Here is a 25,433-nt window from a genome sequence, read left to right as displayed (position 1 = left end):
TATTAGTGAAGTAAGTTCGTAATTACATACGTAAGAACTGCTACATTACGTCTTGTACATCTATATACGTGTGTGTGCATGTGTGGTACATATTTTTGTTACTGAATTTGAACGTTTATTTTTTAACAGTAATTATTTATTTCCTTGTTACAATAATACATGTAAATAGCTATTTATAAAAAACCCCTGATATTAAATAAAACGTAACTAACAAAAGAAACATATTATAACATGTACTGGTGAGGATACAATTAAGAGTCACTAGTTATTATAACTCAACAATGATAATAAAATAATACAAGTTTATATAAGTTTAATTTATACACATGTGTACACAGACACATTCATGCATGCATACATACATAACTATACAAATATATATATATTGTTTATTCACATAAATATAAATGTGCTTATGTTTATTTAACTTTTGTGCAATAAGCAATCGTTATAGTTCTCTTGTTTAATTTTAAAATTATCTTGACAAGTTAAGTCTAAATGACACCTGATATTGACTTATTTGTTTATTAATACAATTTGGTGAAACAAAATAATTTTTAATTTGATATATTTTAGTGCTATTATGTGCAACTTTTTATTATAATATTGCAATCATATAATACATATAAATAGGTTCTGACATATCGTACAGCATATTTCTGTTATAGCTTAAATATTGGTGTGTTTTTACTGAAAATATTAGAAGTGTGTCTTTCTGTTACTGAACTTGAACATTTGTGTATCATTCTTATAATACTGACAAATATCAAACATCTAACTTTCTGATGCTCAACTGTTTGTTTTTTTGTTTTTTGAATTTCGCACAAAGCTTCTCTAGGGCTATCTGTGCTAGCCGTCTCTACTTTAGCGGTGTAAGACAAGAGGAAGGCAGATAGTCATCACCACCCACCGCCAACTCTTGGGCTACTCGTTTACCAACGAATAGTGGGATTAATCGTCACATTATAACGCCCCCACGTCTGAAAGGGTGAGCATGTTTGGCGCGACGGGGATGCGAACAAAATGTTAATTAAGGTGTTAATTAACGCCTTAACACGCTTGGCCATGCTGGGCCAGGATGCTCAACTACAACAATGGTGTATATTTGCTGAAGTGAACTGAATTACATTTGTGTTACACTGCTGACATAAAAGATAATACAGGCAAAGATGTCATAGATTTTCTGTCAGAGTAATTAAAATATTACATTATAACATTATAAATGTTATAGTGTTTAAAAGTAACAACAGCGTATAACTGAAAAATAAAATGCTTATAATCTAAGTGGTCCATTTTTAATACAGGTTTACCTGTTTCTTTAAGCCTTTAGAAGCCTCGTTATACGTGTAGAACAAAGGTCATGATACAGGGCATTACTGTTAATACGTAGAAGAAAGTTAATAATACACTTAGCACAGTGTAGTAACTATTGATACAACGATTTCGTTTCCATCTTATTCTTTTTTTTTTTCTTATGAAGAGTAGAGATTACCAGTCACTATTTTAACGTTATTTAACAGTATCCACCGCCAACCCTTGGGCCATCTTGTCTCTCAGATAATGGAGATTACTAGTCACTCTTTTAACGTTATTCAACAGTACCCACCGCCAACTCTTGGGCCATCTTGTCTGTCAGATAATGGAGATTACCAATCACTGTTTTAGTGTTATTCAACAGTACCCTTCGCCAACCCTTGGGTAATCTTGTCTGTCAAATAATGGAGATTACCAGTCACTGTTTTAACGTTATTCAACAGTACCCGCCACCAACCCTTGGGTAACGTTGTCTGTCAGATAGTGTAATTTATTAACCGACACTATTTTAGAGCCCCACGAACCAGTTGCATACGTATACAAGGGAAAAATGACCCTTAAAAACTTTACATTTATTATTGTATCTAAAACAATAAGTGTCAGATTAAAAAAAAACATCATCTAACTGTTTATTGCCACTCGTGAGCAATGACTTCCAAACAGAATATTAAACATGTTGCATGTTAGCGTTTATTGTTACACTGTAAGCAATGAAAACTAAGTATTTAAAATGTTACATGCTACCTGTTACTATAACATGTGTAAGGAAAGAAAACATGATATATCAGTTTGTTATAGGTAATCATTTATTGCTACACGTCCAAATAAGAAAACTGGATTTCTTTTCAGCACGACGCATTACTGTTTATTATTACATATACAAAACATGACTTAAGATATTACTGCATCTCTACTTCTTTTTACCAGTTTATTCTTTAAAATACTACCACAGTTATATAACCTTCCGATAGACTTACCTTTTTATCACAATTCTTTCGTAACCAGTACTGACTGCTTTTAACACAGATATTGCTATAAACACTTGATTGTTTCCATGCTGCTTTGTGAAAAAAAAAAAAATCATGCTTTTAACACCGAACGTTATATGCACTTGATTGTTCTGGTGCTGCTCTGTGAATATGGTTAATCTGTAATAAAATAAGCTTAACTTCGAATCATCTGAACAATCAGTCTTATCTGAAACGTTAACATTTTATATTCACAAACTAAAATTTCAACTAGGTATGTAACCTTCGATATTTTTTTACTTATTCTGTGAAAAACTGTATTTAAGTTTATACAAACACTGAATTATTTCACAATAAGACAGACTGTGTTCCCCAGACAGTTTTAGTATACAAATACACACAGGTTTGTTTGTTTTCTAATAACAAAAATGACGTGGAATTTTCCGTCAAAAACTAAATTTAAGCAAATACATCGTTGTGAAGTGAAGTCACGTTTTTGTCTTGAATTATGGTTTGATCAGTCCAGGAATAAATAGAACATGTTAGAAACGATTCGTTCTTCATCTGACATAATTTTTAAAAAGTTTTTTTTTATGACGTGTTGATTTTGAATTCACTACAATTATTACATGGTTATGAAGATTGTAGAGCATTTAAAACAAAGACTGTGCATTAGTCAATAAGAGATTGACTAATTATTAAATAAGTGTTGTATTTTACCTATAACACTTGTGTTATTTTTAGCACAATTTTTTTTTACTGTGTTAAGTTCACGTTATTGTTCTTTCTCACCGCTTGCTTCATTGTGTTCAAAGAGATTTTAGTCCCTTTGTTGTCCTGGATTCAATTTTGTTTCCAACAATTGTTTTTTTACTGTGTTAAGTTCACGTTATTGTTCTTTCTCACCGCTTGCTTCATTGTGTTCAAAGAGATTTTAGTCCCTTTGTTGTCCTGGATTCAATTTTGTTTCCAACCTTATTATTCTGATTACTAGAACCAGTCATATTTAATGTTGACTGTGTATGGGAGAACTGTAGTTCATTATGTGGACAAGGTTGGTTTAGCCGGCTTTTTGTTGTTGTTTTTTTTGTAAAGTAGTGTGAATGTATTAAGATCCAAAACGCATAGAGTGGGCGTCACGGTGTGAAATTTTACTCTTCCGGCTTCACAGTATAAACATATTTTACTAATACGCAGAACAATGTTGGAATACAGTAACTTTTGAAGCCTCTATGTCAAGAGAACTCTGCAAATTTCTGTTCCTGAAACAATAACAATTCTGTCTATATTTGTGTATTTGGTATACATTTTTTTCCCGAAATCTCATCATAAATACAAATCATCAAATTTGAAAATCTGTTTTTATATAGATATACATATATAGCACTATCTTAACACTATCGTATAACACTATAAGACACGTGTAAAATAACCTTAAACATCGCCTTCTTGTGCTGCTCAGCGATAACTTTAAGTGCTAATAATGTTAAAAAATTTGGATTTGATCCTAGCGATAGATACAGCACAGATGGTTCATTGTGAAATTTGGGCTTAAAAGATCTGGCCAACACATTCGTTCTTTAAAAGTTCAAAGCAAGAAAGCAACGGTATTGTAGCTACTCTTATAAGTTACACAAATCACGAAATGTTAACGCCCTGAATCCACCAACAAGTGATAAATTAACACACCTAGTTCAACTTTTAATCACAAGCACATCCACTGTTATCACTAAAAGCAACTCTTTAGTGACCATTCCTTAATTTAAACGTTCATTACCCATAAGTGAGTGCTCTTACTTACCTTTTAATCCGTTTGTTTTGAGCTACTCGAGGGCTATCTGCGCTAGCTGTCCCTAATTTAGCAGTGTAAGACTAGAGGGAAGGCAGCTAGTCATCACCACCCACCGCTAGTTCTTGGGTTTCTCTTTTACCATAGAATAGTAAGATTGACCGTCATATTATAACGCCCCCACGGCTGAAAGGGCGAGGATGTTTGGTGCGACTGGGATTCGAACCCGCGACCTTCGGATTATGAGTCGAACGCCTTAACACACTTGGCCATGCCGGGTCCCATTTTAATTCAGCCAGGAGCTATATCTTATATATGTTACACCCATAACCGTTACGTTAAACTACGTCTATTAATAAGCTGTATTTATAAATATCTGAACATAATATCTCACGTAAATTACGAAAATTTAAAATAAATAGGAAAAAATATAATTGAACACGTGATAATACAAAACACGACAAGAAATAGAAATAAACTCAAATCAAAATAGTCGGTTAGATTCATTATTTAACGTAATCAGTGAGACACAATATTGATGCTCTGTCACAAAGTGTTGTTTTCCTCAGTCAAACAGGAAGAAAATTCTTAATCAGTTCTGGGGACAACAATCTGGTATTTGTCAGATGTCTTTGAAACGAGTAATACATGGGACGAAATCCTTACATTTTATTCAGATTTATACTAACAGAAATGTGTGTGTGTTTTCTTATATCAAAGCCACATGAGGCTGTCTGCTGAGTCCACCGAGTGAAATCGAACCCCTGATTTTAGCGATGTAAATCCGTAACTTACCACTGTACCAGAGGGGGAGACAAACAGATATAGTAATTTTACAAAACTTAGTAAACATAGGTTTTATTTTCTCAGTTCGTCTATTAAACCTCAATATTTTGAAGAAGGATATTCGCAAGAGTTATTTATAAAGTATGAAAGTTCTTCTGTGGGTGGGTTAGCTTCATCAAAGTATTTAATAACTGACACTTTTTCACGTTGTCTGAATTAAGAAAACTCATAAACATTAGACAGTAGCATCATTCAACAAAATTACTTTCTTAACAAGAACGTAAGACTTAAATGAAGTTTTATACTGTAAAAGCTTTAATCTAAAGACATGAAAAATCATTTAACAGAATTAACATTGTACGTTTATGATATCTCATTAAGTTTAAATCCCATCTCCTCTGGCACCGTTCAGGCTCAGTAACGACCACTAAAATTCCGGGAAGGGATCATGTGACTTTGTGTAACGCCTACTTGTAATCCCGACTCCAAAACAGGCTATCTTGGAACATTGCACTCATAACTTATGTATAATATCAAAGTTTCATTTGCAACTAACGTTTAAAAGTACCTAAAAGGCGATAATAGTAAGATTAATACATCACTGAATTAAGTATTTTCCACTGCTGTTTTAGGTAGTTTTGCTTTTTGCAAGTTGAGTGTCATGAGTACAGGACATGTTGTACAGTCCTGGTCCGGAGAACCGCCCGTAGATCGCCGACCGGCTGAAGCGTCTCGAGCTTGTCGGGCGCTCTTCGGGCCAACTGATCGGGAAGAAAATTTACGGTTTGTTCGAGAAGAGGTAGATAAAATTAACAACCTGGACAGAGAAAGGTGGAACTTTGATTTTAAAAACGAAATACCTCTCAGTGGGCGGTACGAATGGAGTAAAGTTGATAAACATTCCAAGCAGCAAGTTACAAAGCAAACTTTCGTTCAGACGATGGTGCTAGAAGGTAATAAAGACACGAATAATCCTGATAAACTCTACCTCGTGCAAAGTGCTTCTGTACCAAGTAATATTGATACTCCAGAGGACCATGATCTGACACGAAAGTCAAGACAGACACGAATAACAGGTAAAGCCATCCTCCATCATAGCTCTAGTTTTGTGTTTCGTAAGAAAATGACGAGTTGATTCATATACACACAACGTTAATACCAACTATATCATTCGTTTTATTTGTGACTCAGACGTACGTCAGTTGTCACTTTCAGTTATTTCTCTTAACAACAGTTTATCCTATCCTGGAATATTGTAATACTCAATTTAAGAGTAACTAACTGCTTTAGGTGGAGGGTGCTGCCGACTAGGTGTCTTCCCTCTGATCCACAGTTCAAAATTATGGACGACTGAATCTGAACAATCGGTTTGTCCTAACTGGCCATTTAGTCCATTGTATGCATAATATATCGTTAAGGTAAACAAAGAAAGATTTTTATAATAAAAAATTCCTACGACAAAGTAAAAGTTTTATAGGAGCGTTGAGCTAGTTAGCACATACATAAAAGGCCTAAACTTTGGACACTACTAAATATATAAACTGGCAAACTAGTAGGCATACATCTCGATATCGGGACTTTTCCTGTTACTGTTTATTTTTTTTTCCCAATCTATCCTGCTGTTTAATTAACAGCTATTTCTGCATGCCGAGAGGACAAATGAGCTGCTTGTAAGTTATATCATTTAGCTTAAATTTTGGAGCAGTCATTTTCATTAAAAAGAAGATGGATAAGTTGGCTGGAATTAAGTATAAAGCTACACAATGGGCTATCTGTGCTCTGCCCACCGGTATTAAAATCCGGAATTGTAGAGTGTGAGTCCACAGACATATCGCTTTGCTACTGAGCGGCAGATGGATAGAAAATATCTGTAATAAAAACAGCGTGAAAGATACAGTGAAATATTTAAACTATACATCGTTTGAGGCAGGGCACACTTCCTCAGGTGCATAAAAGCTACGATAAATCAAACAATAAAGAAATTCGAGCCTGTGAAGTTTGTTTCCGATACACGCTAAATGAAAAAAAAAATGATAGATGTTAGAGAAAAGGTTGAAAGATAAAAAAGAAGCAATTTTCTCACGTCCTTTATGGTTTAACTATGATTTGAAGTAATATTTTTAGAAGGGATAATTGATGTGTTATGTTAGCAGTATTTTTCTTTGGTTTGGTTTGTTTTGAATTTCGCGCAAAGCCACACGAGGACTTTCTGCGCTAGCCGTCTCTAATTTAGCAGTGTAAGACTAGAGGGAAGGCAGCTAGTCATCACCACCCACCTTCAACTCTTGGGTTACTCTTTTAACAATAAACAGTGGGATTCATCGTCACATTATAATGCCCCCACGGCTGAAATCGCGAGCATGTTGGGTGTGACTGGGAGGATTTTATCTTGTCATTGTTGAAATTTTCCAGTTGTTTTGTGTATTTTCGTATTTAAAATTGATTTAATTATAATTTTAATGATATTAATCATACTTCTATTTATGTTGCTATATTATCGAGTTTGTTACTAACCCTAATTTTAAATAAAAATGTATATCACGGCTTTAATAAGAATAAATTAGTATAGAAACTAATTCTTCTTCATCCTAAACTATTATTATTAGTTGTTTTTCCACCCTTTCTCCAACCGTTTACGGCCCAACATGGACAGGTAGGTTAAAGCGTTCGACTCGAAATCTGAGGGTCGCAAGTTCGAATTCCCGTCGCATCAAACATGCTCGCACTTTCAGTCGAGGGGGCGTTATAAAGTTACAGTCAATCCCACTATGCGTTGGTAAAAGAGTAGTTCTAGAGTTAGCGGTGGGTGGTGATTACTAGCTGCCTTCCCTCTAGTCTTACACTGCTAAATTAGGGACGGCTAGCGCACATAGCCCTTTAGTAGCCTTGCGAAAACTTCAAAAACAAACAAACAAACAAACCGTTTATTCTAATTTTCATTTATTTTTTATAGTCTGTAACACAATACTATTTCTTATTATTTTATTTGTTATGACTTTTGTTAACGTGACAAAAGGCGTTTTTCCATAAATTTCTGGCCCAGCATGACATAATGGTTAATATGCCTGGTTTGTGAATCTGAGGTTTCATGGCCGCTTTCTGTTGTCGTAAAAACGAATTCATCACTTTGGGGCTATAAATGCACTGTTATTAGAGAACAAGATAGTTTATCTTGAACAGGAGACCGTTAGCGGTACATGGTATTAACTGGATGCATTATCTAATTTATCAGTTCGAAATTAAGAGATGGCTAAGCCCACATAGACCTTGTATGACTTTGCGTGAAAAAAAGGAAAGGAGGCCCAACAAAATGCGTGTATTTTCCATTGTTGTACATCTTAGAACAGTTCAATAACATAGAACGTTGGTAGTGGCATAAATATACCATAAATTGATGTTTATATATTAAAAAAGCACATTAAAGTATATACATACGATTTGATGTACATGTAGATGTTATTCTCCTGCATAATATCGTATTGACAGGATGTACTCAAAGGTCGAAAGGATGATACGCCGCCTCTCCAGGATATCGAGCTTTAAACAAGCTCGAAAAATCCGGGATGTAGAGTTCCGGATTTAATGGACATACTACACACGTGTATCCTCTATAATAACACTACGTCGGTGAGAGTAGCGGGATTTAGTTAATGACAATTTAATATCTATTATATGAAAATCTTGTTTTGGCTTCAGATAAATTTTTGCAACTATAAAACCTATCTCTGGTTGATTCAATTTCAAAACTGAAGTTTATTTCTCTTCAATGAGGATTTATAAACTATGTTAGACAACAGGGGTTTGAGCCAGTTACTGATGTGTTTGAACCGATTACTGATATGTCACTATAATACTGAGATCATTCATATACGGTATTATTCCTCCTTTGACTGAGCCAAAACCTCGAGCGTAAATTTTCCTATTTAGCAAGAGTCAAATAAAATTCATTTCTGAAGATTTAACGGAAGAAGTTCATATTTAGTATTAAAATGGTTTAACTACTATAAACCTAAACTTCAATAGAAGTTGTTAAACACGATAATTTCTGTCTGCAACACGTGCAATAAGTAACACCACAATATTAATTCAACAGAAATTTAACACAGACTGGAATGAACTTGGAATTTTATACATGTTAAACTATCACTTCTGTGTCACATAATATCTAATTGATTATTCTTAGATTAAGTTATCATTCTCGTATTACATGTTATGTTTGTCGTAATTTTACCATTGCAAGTCATTAGTGTTGAACGAAAAATAATGAAAGTTGTTATTATTTCGCTATAAATGAGTGAATTTAAGTAGCATTACACTTCTACTGTGGTTATTCTAAACTGTTTCTCTCAGGTTTAAGTTGCCTGCCCCTCCATAAAAAAAACAAAAACTTTTTTTTTTCCCAATGGCAAATTATTTGTGGTTTTCAGCTTAAAAACCATCTGTTTTTCATTATTCTTTCATTTACATATTTTTTTTCTTATGGTAATTATTAGGAAAGTTGTCCTAATTGAGAGTGTTATCTAAATATTAACTAGTAGTGTAAGAAGAAAGAGTTAAGTTAAATTGTAAAGTTCGTTGCGAAGGAGTTCATTGACTCTTGAAATATCATAAACAAGGCATTTCTCTTGCGTGTAATTAGAAATACGGCCCCACATGGCACGACCCTTCTCAGTGACGCTGCTAAGCGTATATGTACTTTACGTTGACATCGCGAGAAACCCTTTTTATATTATTGTTATCGCTTCGACATTCGCGTTATGCACTTATCTAGACTGAAGTTTCAAACCAAACAACTCACTTTACCTAAAACACAATTATGGATTCACGAGATGGCAACTTTCTTGAAGAAACGTATAAACAGCATCCAGGCAACAGCTACGGTACCTATTTCTGTTCTTACGATACTTGTTTTGTTTTGAAAAAACAAACAAAAAACGTGAATTGAAACATTAATTGTAATATTTGACACATAATAGAACATGCTGATTTTGTTTAGGTAGAAAAGAAAGATATAATTGAACATTTTTCTAAGACTTTCTTAAAACAAAAAATAAACGCATTTAAGATACAGCAAAATCATAAACCGATGAAATGTGCTAAAACATCGCGAAAGAGTTACACACTCGACTGCTTTAGTAGTTGTTGTGTTGAATTAACTTTACAGGGCGTTCACCCACAGCTCGTGTTCACGTGGCATGGAAAAACTGACTTGTAACCCTATTTCGTGAGTCACTTGCGGGGAAGCGTCACAAGTGAGAGTGAACACTCTTATTATTCCCCTTGTCGACAGAACCGGTTTCTGTCCCTCATTGTACCGTGTATAATAAGATCTCGAAGTCAGGAGTTTCAAGTATACCTCCTGCAATGAAATCAACAGAACATTGGCCTCTGAGGATTTTTTTTTTTCATTAAACTCTGGTGCAGTAAAAGCTATAGATAGGTCGTGATGGGATCCGTATACCTGTCATACAAGATTCTGACGTCAGACAGTTGATTACAGGAGTAAGAAAAGGTGCTGAAGCCCTGATAACAGTTTTTTTAGGTTTGCCTACTACGTTAAACATAAACAAAATGTTATGAACTCGAGATTGATTTTAAAATGATAAAAAGAAACTGATCATCTACAGTCTACACGCTTTCTTTCACTCAACACATCCTCTTGTGGGAAATGTGCAGCTCACCACTGTACGGCAATCGCTGTCCCGGCTTGTAAACTTTAGAACTATCACACCCAGATCATATTAGTATACAACAACGTGTATAATCATAACACAATAACATTACAACAATTATCACACCGAGATCTTCTTGGCTTAAAACAATGTGTAGAACCAATATATATGCAAAAACGGCTCGTTTGGGTTGAGAAAATATTTTACATAGAAGAGCAAACAACGTTTTGACCTTCTTCGGTCATCGTCAGGTTCACAAAGAAAGAAAGAGGTAACTGACCGGAAGCTGACCACATGTTTGTGTAACTGAGTGTCGGAATGTAGAGGGCGGTGTTAGATGTTTGAATATATAACCATATATAGAATATATTGAATATAGAACCATAACACAATACCATTAAAACAGTAATCACACCAATATCTTCTTGGCTTACAATAGTGTGTAGAGCCACAACACAGCACTGCCTAAAACAGATCATCCTGGCACATAATACGTAAGATAATACGTAAGTCTATACAACAACACTCGCTGTCAGGATTAATAAACTAAAATGTAATAAAAACGAAGTTAGGTATTAATGGCCTACTATAACATGTACAACTATAACACAAAGTTTTTACCAAACAAAAGACTGTCTTACTCGTAACTCACTAGCACACAACATCTAAAACTGTAGCACAGCTGTTATCATATTCGTATTATATTACCACACAACAAAATATTATCATACTCATAATTTACTAGCCCGAAATGTGTAGAACTGCGGCACAGTGCACCGCGATAAAGTATTTCTGTACCCGGATTCTATTATAATATACACATGATTACTAGCACGTAACTGTAGAATTGTAGCAGGCGTATTGCAGTAACATGTTATTATACCCAAGTCCTGTCAACAGTGTGTAGAATCGAAACACAAGGTCATACGTTATCGCACTGAAATTATGATGTCACACACTGATAAATCTTCAGAATTGCAATACCCCCTTATATTTTCATACTTTGATACTACTTCGCACACTGTGTAAAGCAACAACATACTGCTATGTAACAGCTATCATGCTTAAATACTGAGAGCACACAAAATTGTAAACAGAAGTATGACAATACGGTTATCACTCCCAAGCTGTAACGAAACGCTATATAACATCTTTTTTTACACCCAGTTTCTACTAACTGACTGTAATTTCGTATTTCACACAATTCACACTATCGTAAATCAGCGTTAATTTTGCGTATGCTTCAGGCTCATGCCTTGTTCACGTGACACTCATTCCAATAAAAAAATGTATTTAGTTCTAGTTTTGATGTTATTGTATACTCATTTCGACCAACAATATCAAAACAGAATTTACTTGTTTAATTAGATCATGCACATGGTTAAACTCCTGTTCATAACAATGTGTACGTTTGACCTGCATCTTACATAAAACTTTACTTAACAATGCTCTGCTCAAACTACCTTTTCAAAGGCATACATGTCCTAGTAATCTACTGTTCTAACACTGAACAAATCTAGCCAAATTTGAGTAATAGAACATAGTACTGATCTGAGTATATGTATTAAGCAACCCACAAATTTTACTAACTTTATTAACAAAGCTCCTTTTAATGTCTGCTTTGTTGAAATCAGTAGTTCCGCAGTTATAGTAAAATATGTAAACATACAATATCATGAAACTACTTCATTATCTGTCGGTTGAGTCATCGTAAGATTTCATTTACACAAGATCGCAAGACGTTTCTAAATTATCGGAGAAACAATGTATTTAAAGTCAAGAAATCTTCTAAATACTTATACTTTATTCAAACTAGTAAAACACGAGGGAAACTCAGAAAAACCACAGTTGGTTGGTCACAAGTAAAACAGAGAATGTAATGACACTAGTTTTAAACAATGTACTGCAATCAGTTCCTTAAAAAAAGATAAACAGCCAGAGTGTTGTATGTGATGATCAATCTACAATCTAGCTTCACTCTTAAAGTCTCTCAACATTAAAATGTAAGTCTTTCTCCTGCTACGTGATAATCCAGACCCTACGTTGTTTCTCGCGTAACGCTACAATTAGGAAGTTCGAATGGATATTCCTTCTCTGTCCGTTTTCAAGTTCGAACTTAAAATCTTATGATTTATTTTTGTTTGTTCTTTCAAGGACAATTTGCGTAGACAACACTTCTAACAAAGTAACTTTCTTAAAACATTGGTGTGCAACTGGATGTGTAATATCACACCTTCATTTCACCGAACAGGGGCTACGAAGTTCATTACACGGTGGAAGAAATGAAATATACTTAATAGTTACAAATTTAGAAGATACATTAGGTCTCCCACATCTTCAGCATCATTATTGTGTATTTATTGGTTGGAATCTGATATAATTAGCTTACAAGAAATAAAACCTCGTTTCTTTGTGTACAACATTGTCGTATTGCCATAATATTATTCACGTTTTTATCTGCGGCTAAAACTTGGTAAGCCTCACAGATTTAATTTGAAATCATCGTTGTTTTCTCGAAGATTTGTTTTATTTAGTTAAGTTTCCAGAGATATCAGTAAACACATTTTTTAAATCATAATTAATTATATGGCTGACAGGCAGCCATGGTAAATACCAGATTCTTCCTGTTACAGACAGATAAAGAAGAGATTGTTCAAGTAATGTTTTCTCTGGTGAACAATTAAATAAACACAACTTACAATATAATTTAAAATCATAAAAAGATAACCAATCTTTTAGTTAAGCAATAACAGTTTTAACATATATTAATAATGAACTAAATTTGTATAACTATTGGTACAATAATCTCAATTCAGACACAAAATATTCATAACCAATGAACATTTGCTAATAAAAGTATTCGTCAAAGAACGAGTGGGCCATCGATTGTTAAAGGTTACTCTCATAAAATTCTAGTATTAGGTTTGCAAAATTTTGTAACGATTTACATTGTTTTAGTGCTTAGTCCGATGAAAAACATATGTTTAATTGACCAGAGTCATCTAGTATGTGTGTGAGGTGTGTTTTCTTATAACAAAGCCACATCGGGCTTACCGCTGAGTCCACCGAGAGTCATCAAGTAATCAAGGGTAAATCTGAGAGTTTATCACGCAAAAAATTCGACGTTCAATCCTTGCGATGGCTCCAGCATAGATAGCCAATTGTGTAGTTATGTGTTTAACTACCAATAAACAAACAACTGACCAGAATCAAATGGTCTTGATTTATGTTCTGCGAATAACTTATATCTGATTATAAAAATAACTCGTAATGTAGAGGTAAACATCTATCCGACACTTAGAAACAAATATCACATATCTAAGAATTAACTTTTACATGATTAAAGAAAAATACAAATGAAAAGTACCGAAATACAGAAGAAAAATTTAGTTTATTTATGAAACTGAGAAAACTAAAACAGCTCTCTTGACGTGTTTTCATAAACTTTATGGTAGCGAAATGAGGAGACCTGTGGGATATAGTTCGATTTTGTTTTATTTTTACGATGTATTTAGGTTTCATATTTCGTTAATGTAGTTGTTTTGATCCAAAATACTGTTGGTTTGTTATCAGTTATTGCTTGTTTTAGAATGGTTGTACAAGTATGCACAACGGACAGTCCCATAATGTACGGAGCATTTTTGCGATATCGGGACGAGAGTAATGTTCACTGGGAGTCACAGTTTGGGTACATTAACTATTAAGAAAGCGATTTTTATGTATCACACGGTACCCCTGTTGGTCAAAGGTACGTTTACAGATTTACAACACTAAAATCCAGGGGTCGATTCCTTATGTTGGACAGAGTACGAATAGCACATTGTATAGCTATGCGCTAAAATCATTATATATTTAGATATATTTCGCTTTCTTGCCATTTGGCTCACCAGTGAAGGAACAGTAAGTCAACGGAATTACAATGCTACAATTCTTGGGGGAGCAGCAGATAGCTCAACATAGATTTGACCTAAAACAAACCTTACTTTTTTGCACAGCTTACAACTATCAACCGTCAGTCGTTTAAGACAAAATTTCCAAAATCAAATCACTAATTTAGTATGTATAAATGGCTAAGTTATAGGATCACTATTCTAACTTTATTAACTTTCAGTAAAACTTTATAAGATAATGCCATGTTTAGAGAAGACAGTAGCGATAGAGTCTAACAACTGTGGTAATCCAATATTAACTGTTTGGTTAGTTACAAAAACTAAAAATGCAATGACAAGAAACCCACTTGAAGTGAAAATGTATTCTAAAGATGGCTGGTATGGGTATTAAAACTCTTAACTAAAATAAAGTATATGACAACGTTTCGACCTTCATAGGTCAGATTCAAGTTAACTTCTACTTTATTTTAATTAAAGCTTTAATGCCCATACCAGCCATCTTTAGAAAACAAATAAAACCTGATGTAATGTAATTATCTATGGATATGTTTACACTGAATAATGTTTTGACGAAAAAGCCGACTAAACTTTTTAACTTGTTTAAAAATCCGGAAAGTTTATATCATATACAGAAAGATTGCAACAGAGATACTACGATATATGTAACACAGTAACTCGAAACAGAGATACTACGATATATGTAACACAGTAACTCGAAACATTACTTAACAGAGAAGGAGAAATATTTTTTTACAAACATAATATTTTTATAGAATAAAAGAAAAAACAACAGTAAGAAGACCGTATTAATATTATCAGTATCATTTAAATTTCGTGTTTACGTGACATCAGAGAGCACAGACCACTTTTTTCCATTACACATGGTTTCTATAAGCTCAACCCTTGCTACCTGTACCTAATGGTCTTACGCGAAGGGGAAATAATTGAGTGTTGCAGAAAGGTAATTTTGGCCATTCACCTGTTTTTGTTTCTCGGGGGAACAACAAGTTCTTGCGGGAAACTTGAGGCTTATAAACGCGTGAGGCCCTAGTTAGGTTGCTTGTTGAGGCCATCGTACCCTTGACCTTGAAGATTATCCCCTTCTCCCCCCTGGTGGAGATAAAAAAATGCCATACAACTGTTGTTTTTATCGTTTCCAAGCAGTTTAAACACGGCTGAGCTTACTTAAATAACATCGCGGGTAAATAAGGAAGCTATGGTTGCCATTGAGTCTGCCAGACTTAAAGTTTAGATTTTGTAAATAAACAAATTTAATATGGAACCGCCATAGATGTTACGTTTTGTTTATTTTGCCTGAAGTGTTCTTATCAAACGACTGTTGAAGTCTTAACATCGGCCAAAAAAATACATTCAAATTTTCGTAGAGCTATTTAAATATTCAGCTCTGCTGCTTTCTTTATTAATGAGAAAACTGTTTACTTAATCTCATATTTGTATCGAATTGTTGATAATACCATACTTTTCTGATAATAAAAGGGCGTCTATATGGTGTATCATGAAACACTGTTTAATCTTTCTGTCTCCACTGTACACTTCCAAATCGCCGCATCGGAATAAAAAAAATGCATGTAGGTATTGCCTCAAACTGGGTCAATGATACTTTGGTGAAATGAAATGAGTAAGATTTATTGTTTAAGTTCTTAGTATATTTCATGTAATATACGAATATAAATTACGTAATATATATATATATATAATTAATAAAATGAATTGAATATATAAAAAATAGTGTGAAATAGAAATGATAATGTTTGCCAAAAAAGTTATTACCACGAAAATAAAATAAAAATATATGCAGCCTAAAATTACCAGTTCATTAGTTTAGTGGATAAATGCATTTTAGATATCGAATCAAAGCAGACGATGTCCAGATAAAAGTGTTCTGAACTCATATATATATTTAACTCAAATGCTACTTAATTCGTCTTTTCTCTACTTGTTAGTCCCCCTTGAACCAAATTCCTTTTTTTTAAGTGGAAGAAAACTGATAAATGTTCTATTTAAGAAAAGAAGCAGAAAATACAAAACATGGTCTAGTATTTGTTTCATCGGCTCTACCGTTCTTTGACTTATTTGTGTTTATATGTTCTGATAACGTTTCTTTAAGCATCAATTTTATTTCGAACATTTATTTATGAGTGCCGGTTGACCCTGCTTGAAAATCATTGTAGTAAATTGGTACTAATGTTTCTATTATGAATTTCAGCAACATATGATTTGAAAGCCGTGATAAAGGTTTTTTTTTTTTTTTTACTGATTTAAATAACTTTTAGGTTGTCGTCTTAATGATTTAAGTTATTGCAGTTAGGTTGTTTAGACTGGCCAGATATTTTCTAAGTTAATTTAAATGTATATGTAAACATGGCGCATGATGCGAGAATTGCGTATGGTAAACAATCTATCAAAGTGTTTTTGAACATCAAAGTTTTTGAAATTAACCTTTCACAGTAAAGTTAATATATGACTAAGAATATATCGTGCTAATATTTCGTGTCTTGTTGGTTGAAACAGACTACATGAAGAAACGTAAACAACCAAGGATGGATCTTCGTAACCGTGACCCCGACGTTGGAATCAAGATCTTACGTAGAGCTTCGTCCTGAACCAGCTGGGTGAGTTTTTACCCGGTATAACGTTGTTTGCTGGTTCGTTGGGCTTGTTCTCACAACAATGACACGTTAGTTCATTAGCTGTAAACATGAGCAAAGGGATTAATGCAGATTAGTAATTTGGTTATTTTTCAGTAAAAAAGATCAAACTCAATTATTTAAAATTAATTAGTTAATTAAATTGGATTTTTGATAGCACAGATAAGTAGCTTTAGTGAAAAACAATGCTTGTTGTTGTTTTAGCGCAAAGCTACATATAAAGTTAACTGCACGCTATATATCGGGGAGAATCAAACCTCGGATCTAGCCATTGTAAATACACAAACACTGCTTACTCAGCGAGTGGAGGTGAATAAAGATAACTTAGTATTAAATGCCAGAACTAACTGCAGAAACAGGGAAATTCTTATTCAGAATAAAAAAAATAAAATCAGCAAACTTGTGTGTGTCGAAACAAAACCTACACAATGAAGTTTGTTTCAAACACTGTGAAAAAACAACATTCAAGTGACTCTTTCACATTAAGTGAGGTTTGGTTTAGTTTCGTAATCTGAGGGTAGCGGGTTCGAACCCGGTCGCACCAAACATGCTCGCCCTTTTAGCCGTGGGATCGTTATACTGAGACGGTCAATCCCAGTATTCGTTGGTATGGCTCGAGAATTGGTGGTGGGTGGTGGTGACTAGCTGCCTTCCCTCTAGTCTTACACTACTAAAATAGGGACGGCAAGCACAGATAGCCCTCGTGTAGCTTTCCGCGAAATTAAAAAAAAAAGTTTCAGGGCTTATAATGCTAAACTTTAGAACACGTGGGAAAAACAGGATACACAGCAGATAGCTCTCTACGTATCTGTGCGCTTAGTCAAATAAATAATTGTTAGGTTACTGATTCTCTTGATAAAGTATAGAAATCAGCTTAAGGCTTACAACCCGAAACGGATTATGTCTACAAACGTGATGTTTCACGAGTGTTCAGCAGTAATTTACTTTTTTTCTTTATGTAAGTGTGCCAAAAGTAACGATCCTTCCTTTTACGCGTGATTTGTTATTGCTTGAAACTTTGAAAGACTGTTCTAAATTCGTATTTGATATATTGACTAAGCAACGAGGAGAAATTGTAAACAAATTAAGTTTCTCTTTCTCTCAATTATAATGTACTTATTAACTCCACAAAAGCACTATTGTTAAGTAATAAAAAAAACACACAAAAATTCAAAACCTTCGGCGTCACTTGAAACATTTTAAAAACAATATAGAAAAATTACTATACATTAGAGTTTGCTAAATAATTTTAAAAAGAAAGAATATTTTAATTACATCTTTAGCATTGCTCTATCTAGTATTGAAAACGCATACCAAAATCTAAGACCTAAATCACACGTATTGTAAAAAAAACTGAAACAATGGATTCATTTTTGAAACGCCATCTTCCAGACGGTTGATATTGTGTTTAAGATTAAATCACCATTAATTTAAATTTAATTTAATGTTTTCTTTCCTGGAATTCCTGATGTGTGAGTGAAATTAACTGAAAGTCTTAGCTGATATGAAAGAATAATCAGCAGTATTTATGTACTCGAATTTCACCCATTTTTATTTACAGAGCCAATATTTGTTCTGAGGATAATAGCAAATGTGAAAGTGTAAAAAATAATTTGTACTCTAACTTTGTTCGTATCTAATTATAGAGTAATATTTGATTCCTGAGAACTTTAACAGTTTTTAAAGTGTGAACAATGGTATGTACTCGAACTTCACTTGCATCAAATTACAGACCAAGTATTTGAATCCTGCGGGCTCTATAAAGTGCGAATTTGTAAATTATAGTATGATCCTGATCTTCACTTATATCTACTTACAAGACTAATATCTGATGCCACAACGCAATATGCTTTTGCGAATTGTAAAACCACTGAAAACAAGAGGGAATCCTCAATAGCTTCGGCACATGAAATTCTTTTAGATAGAATTTTAATAAGTTAATTTGTGAGACTTTTTTTCTTCTTTTGATCAGTTATATTTTTAAACGCCAGCAATAGCAAGCGTTGGGTGCACGCGTACCAGATTTAATGTTATCACTCATCAGAATTGTTACCAGTCTACCATTAAATTGTAGTTGTTTTAGGCAGGATTAGAGCAAAGTAATCTATAAAACCTTGAGCGTGACCAACACACGTTTGTACTTCAAAAATAAAATGAAAAAATTCAGAACCGTTCCACATCATACCTCTCTGTCTACGGATTTACAACGCTAAAAGTAGGGATTGGATTCCCCTCAGTGGACTCAGCATATAGCCCGAGTGGCTTTGCTACATGATAAAACACAAACACAGATGTTCCATGCCGTGGCTAATAATGGGAAGCCCATTCTGTTTGCCCTTGTTCACCAACCATAAAATACCTAGCTTTATAAGTCAGACAATACTTCCCATAAAATAGTCAGCCAAGAAGAGCATGGACTGGTCCTGTGGTAAACCTATGGGTTTCAGACTCTGTGAGATGCTTCAACATATTCCCCCCGCAGTTTAAGTTGTACATGCGTGGTAAGCGTGACAGTCACTCCCTTAGCATGGATTGTGGGGTGCTGCTGAATGACTGCTTTCCCTCTGACCAGTAGTTAGAGAAGTTAGCAAATAACATTAGCAAATTTGCCATAAGTAGAAATATAAAAACACACACAAGACATACAAATAATCACAATTTAATTAAACAGTTGAAGGCGAACAATTAAGTTCTTCTCATATATGTCTGTATCTAGTTATATTTAACACTGCAGTATTACTTTAGCCACTAAATGTTTCACCAAACCAATGTTGAAATGGTATTTATTGTATTTCCTCAACTGAAGTAGCACTTATTCTCGATGAACTTTGAAATCACGCTTATCCTTTCTTTCGAATCTGCCCCTCGGGTAATTCAGTGGTAAGCCTTAAGCTTATCACAAAAAAATTGGGATTCAATACGTGTGATGGGAAGAACGAAGATAGTCCATTATGTACTTTAGGCATAACAACAAACACCCCCACCACCCCCAGTAGTATAGAGATATGTCTGCGGACTTATGACGCTACAATACGTGTTTCGATACCCTTGCTGGGCAGAGTACAGATAACCCATTGTGAAACTTTGTACTTAATTACAAACAAACAATAATTTGAATTTATTTTCAAAATCAAAATTCTCTGAAACTGTATGCTTTTTTCTGGTTACCGTAGATTTTTGATAAATTTCTATAAATTTTAACATTGTCACCATTTTCAATTCATTGTTCCTTCAAGTGTTGGCAGATCTTTACATATATGTTTCCCTCTTTTAACTTTGATTCTTTATGTATAGTAATTACTGCTTTATGTACATTGAAAAAAGGGTGATATACACACACGAGTTTTTCTTGTATTGTCTAGTAATACGAGTATATCAACTTTTTGTCTGAGTTAGTATAGGTTAAGATAGTCATTACATTTCTTTTTTTTCCAGTCTTAAGAGCTTTCCTCACTTTCTCGCCACTATGGAAATGTTTAGAAAGAGTCTCCTAACTTTCAGGTTTTCACAAGTTAGAAAATCATATTATCAACAGAGAGAATAAATAACAGTTATATGGTTTGCCTCTCCTCAAAGAGCAGTTTGTTATAGCACGTTCTTGAAAGCAAAAGAAGGAATGGATAGCTATTATAAAGCTGTATGTGAGCCATTTTAGTCTTTTATTTTAGTTTTAATGTTACGTGAATGTTAAGCACTTCTGATAGTTATATTGACTTTGTGCATCCTTTCAATTCACTATTACTGTCGCATTCAGTTTTGAACTTTGTTGTTGGATCTTTTACAAAAACGGGTTCTCTCACGCATAAATAATTTTCGTCGTTGGTGGGAAGGTTAATTTAAAAAATTCCGTCACCTCTCTTTTTACTTCAGTTGCTATAGATTTAAGTTTGTAAGTGTTATTTTTAAAACCAAGTATATATTAAGATGAAAAACTTGAAAAATAACTTGCTTGAAATAAACAAAAGTGATCAATTTGAAATTCAAGTACAAATTTTGTTTGTTGTTTCAACAGGTCTTACAGGTGAAGAGTTGCAGAAATCAGAATTCATCAAGCACGAAATGAAGAAATGTTGTGATCTATTTACGTTCTATAAGGGAAAAAGTTGCCCAAATGCGACTGTTGATGGTAAATAAAGTAAACACAACATATTAATTTAATATACGGATATATTATGTTGGTAAACTGCGTTGAAACTTGTTTAATGTCTTTTGAATTTTGTATTGCAACTCCGTATTTGATTCATATATATAATTTAATAAATAACTTTAACGAAGATGCTATTACAATTTAAAAAACAAAACATTTTGATTTTCGTTTCGGAGTACATGAAAGAATATGTTTGTAGGTTTTGAAGCTTAATTGTTTTGGTGTAAACTTTTCGATTACCCTTTGAACAATTTTGATAAATATGACAAAAGTAAGGGAAATACTTTTAAGAGACGGTAATTAGATGGAATATTTCTAATATAATGTTTTAAGCCCAAAATGGGTCATTTTTTATCGCTATTCAAAACAAAAATAGAGCACATGTTGCACGGTCGATAGTAATTCGATGTTTCAAACTGTGTTCTGTTCTCTGTGCTGTCAAATTTATGCTTGGGTTTGACCTTATTTACGAAGTACGAGGCAGCATATATATTTTCACTTCAATCGCTGAGCTCCGAAACACACGTGTGGTGGAAAGGATACATATCTATGTCTCAATATAAAAGCTAATCAAAACTTCGACGTGTTATTAAATACGAGTTTAACGGTGTCTGGCAAATATCTGCAAGTTTTCTTTGAGTTGAGGGTAACTAAATTACACTTAGAATTCATATCTGTGCAATCTTTTCGATGACTTAACAACATATTCATAATTCGTATTGGTTTATGCTCAAAATATTTCCATAAGTCAGGGTTAGACAAAAAAACGTACAAATGTTCAAAAACCACCGAAAATGAGTAAAGATTTACTATTTTGTGAAGCGGCAAACAACATGTGATTAAACATCGCAGTGTTCTGGTTTGTTCTTCTTTAATTCAGTTTTGACCAAACTTCGCTGTATATATTTTGTTATATATATATTGCTCAGTTGAAAAACTATGCTAGATTTTAGTTTGTGTTATTATAGCTAAACTTTTATCAAACATTTTTTTTTGTAGTTTGGTTCAAGTTAATTTACTGTTTATATTTTATTTCTTTGGGTGTGATCTTGTCACTATATAGATCCAGGAATTTCAAATTATATGCACTTCCCAATGTTATTCTTACGAAGCTGTGTTTTGGAGTTCTTAAATTATTAATGCGAGATGCTGGTTTTATTTTTTAAATAACTCGTGGCGAAATAATTATTTAATTTTAATTTAGGTACTTACTTAAAAAAGAGAGTTACAAGAGTATATATATTTATATACAGAATATTCTTTTCTGATTTTCGTTTTCGTATTGTTCAGTTACACAAAAAGGTGACAATCGTATAAACCCCTTCATTCCACTAATGTCACAGTTCTGTCTTCGTATTTTAAGTTTACAATGATGCACACATTGCATGATAGGGCCTATCAAAATCAGAGAGAGTTGTACAAGGTTGGTTTGTATTATGACACAGGTCACATCTTCCACTTTAGTCGTTTCTGCGTTTTGTTTCACGTCTTGAATGCACTCTAAAGTTCTTTGTACTGTTTTAAAATTCCGATGTTTATAAATTAGTCAAAGTCTTGTTTATTGTTTAAAAAGTACAATTCTTGATCTCAAGTGCATTTGTTCTGTTTGTGACGTCATAAAATATTGAATATGCGAAATGTTGGGATTTGGTTCACGCATGTAAAACGTTTTTCTCAGTGGTGCAATTTGCTGTTTTGTTTATTATCTTACGGTGGTACGTAGAAGATAGAGTACTTTTGGAATGCTTCTTTAGATACCACTTCAAGTGGATTTCTTAGCTATGCTATATATCTGTTTTTCGTATTTGTTGTATTCAATTATAATAGTATTATTAATTTATATATATATATACACCCACTTTATGTATTTTAGTGTTATTATTATCATTATTATATAACAACAAATAAAATCGAATTTCGTTTCATGATTTAATTAGCTCATCAAAATTTATTATTTATATAGTCTATTAGTATTTTTTTTATTCAAAACCAGTAAAACCTTAACTGTTAAAACCTGTAAAGTGAAACGCATTGTAACTCATGGCTGAGCATTAATATGCTGCAAGTATTTTATTTATAGAAAAAAAACCTTTTGTACATAACGCATTTCCTGAATCATTTGTAATCTGCACTTAGAATTAGGAAGTTTTATTAGAAAAAATATTATATATTAATGTACCTGTTAGATTTATCGATATATTAAAAGAAGTAAAACAAATCAAGTCTACTGAACTATAACAAATGTGTATATACCTGTTAGTACAATCTGTTCGTTCTAGTATTGTACATTCCCAGAGAAAGACGATACATACCTTCCACACGAGGGCTGAAATGTTAGTATTTTATAATATCGATAAATGTTCGTACTGCTGTAATTTCCACGTAATAAAATGCGTTCACATTTATTCTTGGTTTGATCAGATGAATTTAAGTAAAAAATATCACTGCTGTTTTAAAACGAATACACACACGTACATGTAATTCACCTACATCAAAAGTCGAAGTTGTCTTGTCTTTATACTGATGTGGAACTCAGAAAATTGCTAGCAAGTAACGGTTGTATTACCAAAATAAATTTGTATATTCTATAAAAATCAAAGTATTTCAGGAAATGCTTATGAATAAACATGCAAAATAAAATATTGTTATTTTTTGTTTATTAATTTAACAATGAATGCACACCATGTTAGTAGCTTGTAGCTTACGAACTGCTCTGCAAAAATGATGAGGTAACTTAATTACAACATTTAACACAAAATTGCAACATTGTTATACAGACCTTGGAAATAGTACCTGTAAAACGAGATGAGTCAGCAGTTAGCCCATACATATCACTACCTCCAACGAGTGATCTGACAAAGTCCTCAGCAAGAAACCAAAGTTTACATTTGTGAATTACTTGTGTTAAATGTTAAATTTGATTTGTACTGATCTCTTTTAAAAATAAGAAACCTGAGATGTCATCTAAACTAAATTACATTAACAACGATTATTCATTTTAGCTTAACTGGAAATATATATGTGGTGGTTTATATCTTTAACTTCATCTTTCCCTTTATAACAGTGCAGTTAGTTATTAGTGGTACTAATACAATTTTGAACAAATAGTGGTCGTATGCACGAAATCTATAAAGCTAGATAAATAAATATTAGTTTTAAAATCATTTTTTTTATTAATACACCTAAGGTGTTAGTCTATACAACATAAAGTTATCGAGGGTATTTTGCTTTCTTCTACTGCGTGAGAAAATAGAATTATAGAGCTATAAAAGAACTTTCTGTAGTGCAGTAATATAAATGTGCACCAAAGCTAATTTGTGTTCTTTGTGTTATACATTCTGATTGCTTAGTTCTCAGTATCAACGTTTCGCAACACAACAGTTTAGGGCTGTAATGTCTCAGGTTTCTAATATGTACCGAATATAATCTCAAACATTATATGTTCATTCAAGGGATGTGTTTTACTATTTAATGTTATTGGTGTGTGGGTGTGTATGTGTATATACATCTGTATTAAAAGCTATTCTAGCTCAGTTTCACTGGCATGTACAAATGAACATGTAAATTTATTTTGTGAAGGCGGATGATCATGTACATTTCTATCTAATAAATGTTTTATCTTGCATACACTAAGTATGATTATTTCATTTGAAAATACACGTCTCATAATACAGATGAAATATATCTATGTTTACTTACCCTTTCATTCGTTTATCGTGTTTTTGACGTAATCATTTGTCTATGACAAGTATAACACAAATAAATGATATTGAACTGTTATAACAACATTTTTTTTTTTCATTCTGTATACGTGTACACGTTTGTTTTTATTTACTGATGTCAAACTCTTTACACATTTCTGCATGGCGTCTTTTTATTTTGTGAAAATAGGTTTACGTGACTTTCTAATATCAAAATTTACTTTGCAACTTTAGTTCTAACAGGTACAAAAATTTTATAACATTATTCAAGTTCCTGTGTTATAAACAATTCAAAAAGTATTTTGCTATACACTTCTTATAATTAATAGCTGTGAATCTATGCCACTAGATGGCAAGATAGAGCTATTTGTTTAAACAACAACAATCTATTTTAGACATTCCCAAACTGTGGTTCTTGGCCGCCTGGAGGTCCGCGACAGGATTGAAGGGGGTCTGTTTTAATACATGAAGTTTATGAAAATATTTTATTCGTTACT

General features: G+C 33.2%; 1 protein-coding gene across 1 annotated transcript; it reads left to right on the top strand.

Moving 5' to 3' along the window:
• The first annotated feature begins 5,341 nt into the window (after nt 1–5,341).
• LOC143222797 (uncharacterized) lies at nt 5,342–24,861 on the top strand. The gene is made up of 3 exons (XM_076449784.1): nt 5,342–5,933; nt 16,952–17,052; nt 21,101–24,861. Exons 1-2 carry the CDS (start codon nt 5,519–5,521, stop codon nt 17,041–17,043), a joined length of 507 nt encoding a protein of 168 aa, XP_076305899.1. The 5' UTR covers nt 5,342–5,518; the 3' UTR covers nt 17,044–17,052; nt 21,101–24,861.
• The last annotated feature ends 572 nt before the right edge of the window (nt 24,862–25,433 follow it).

The sequence above is a fragment of the Tachypleus tridentatus genome, chromosome 8, assembly GCF_004210375.1.
Source record: "Tachypleus tridentatus isolate NWPU-2018 chromosome 8, ASM421037v1, whole genome shotgun sequence".
NCBI classification, from domain to species: Eukaryota; Metazoa; Arthropoda; class Merostomata; order Xiphosura; family Limulidae; genus Tachypleus; species Tachypleus tridentatus.
The sequence above is the reverse complement of the archived record's forward strand: the minus strand, read 5'-3'. Positions and strand labels throughout refer to the sequence as shown.

Coding starts and splice junctions, on each gene's coding strand:
- LOC143222797 (XM_076449784.1), top strand. CDS start 5,519: ATGAGTACAGGACATGTTGTACAGTCCTGGTCCGGAGAACCGCCCGTA. Junction 5,934..16,951: donor AAGACAGACACGAATAACAG/GTAAAGCCATCC, acceptor TGGTTGAAACAG/ACTACATGAAGAAACGTAAA.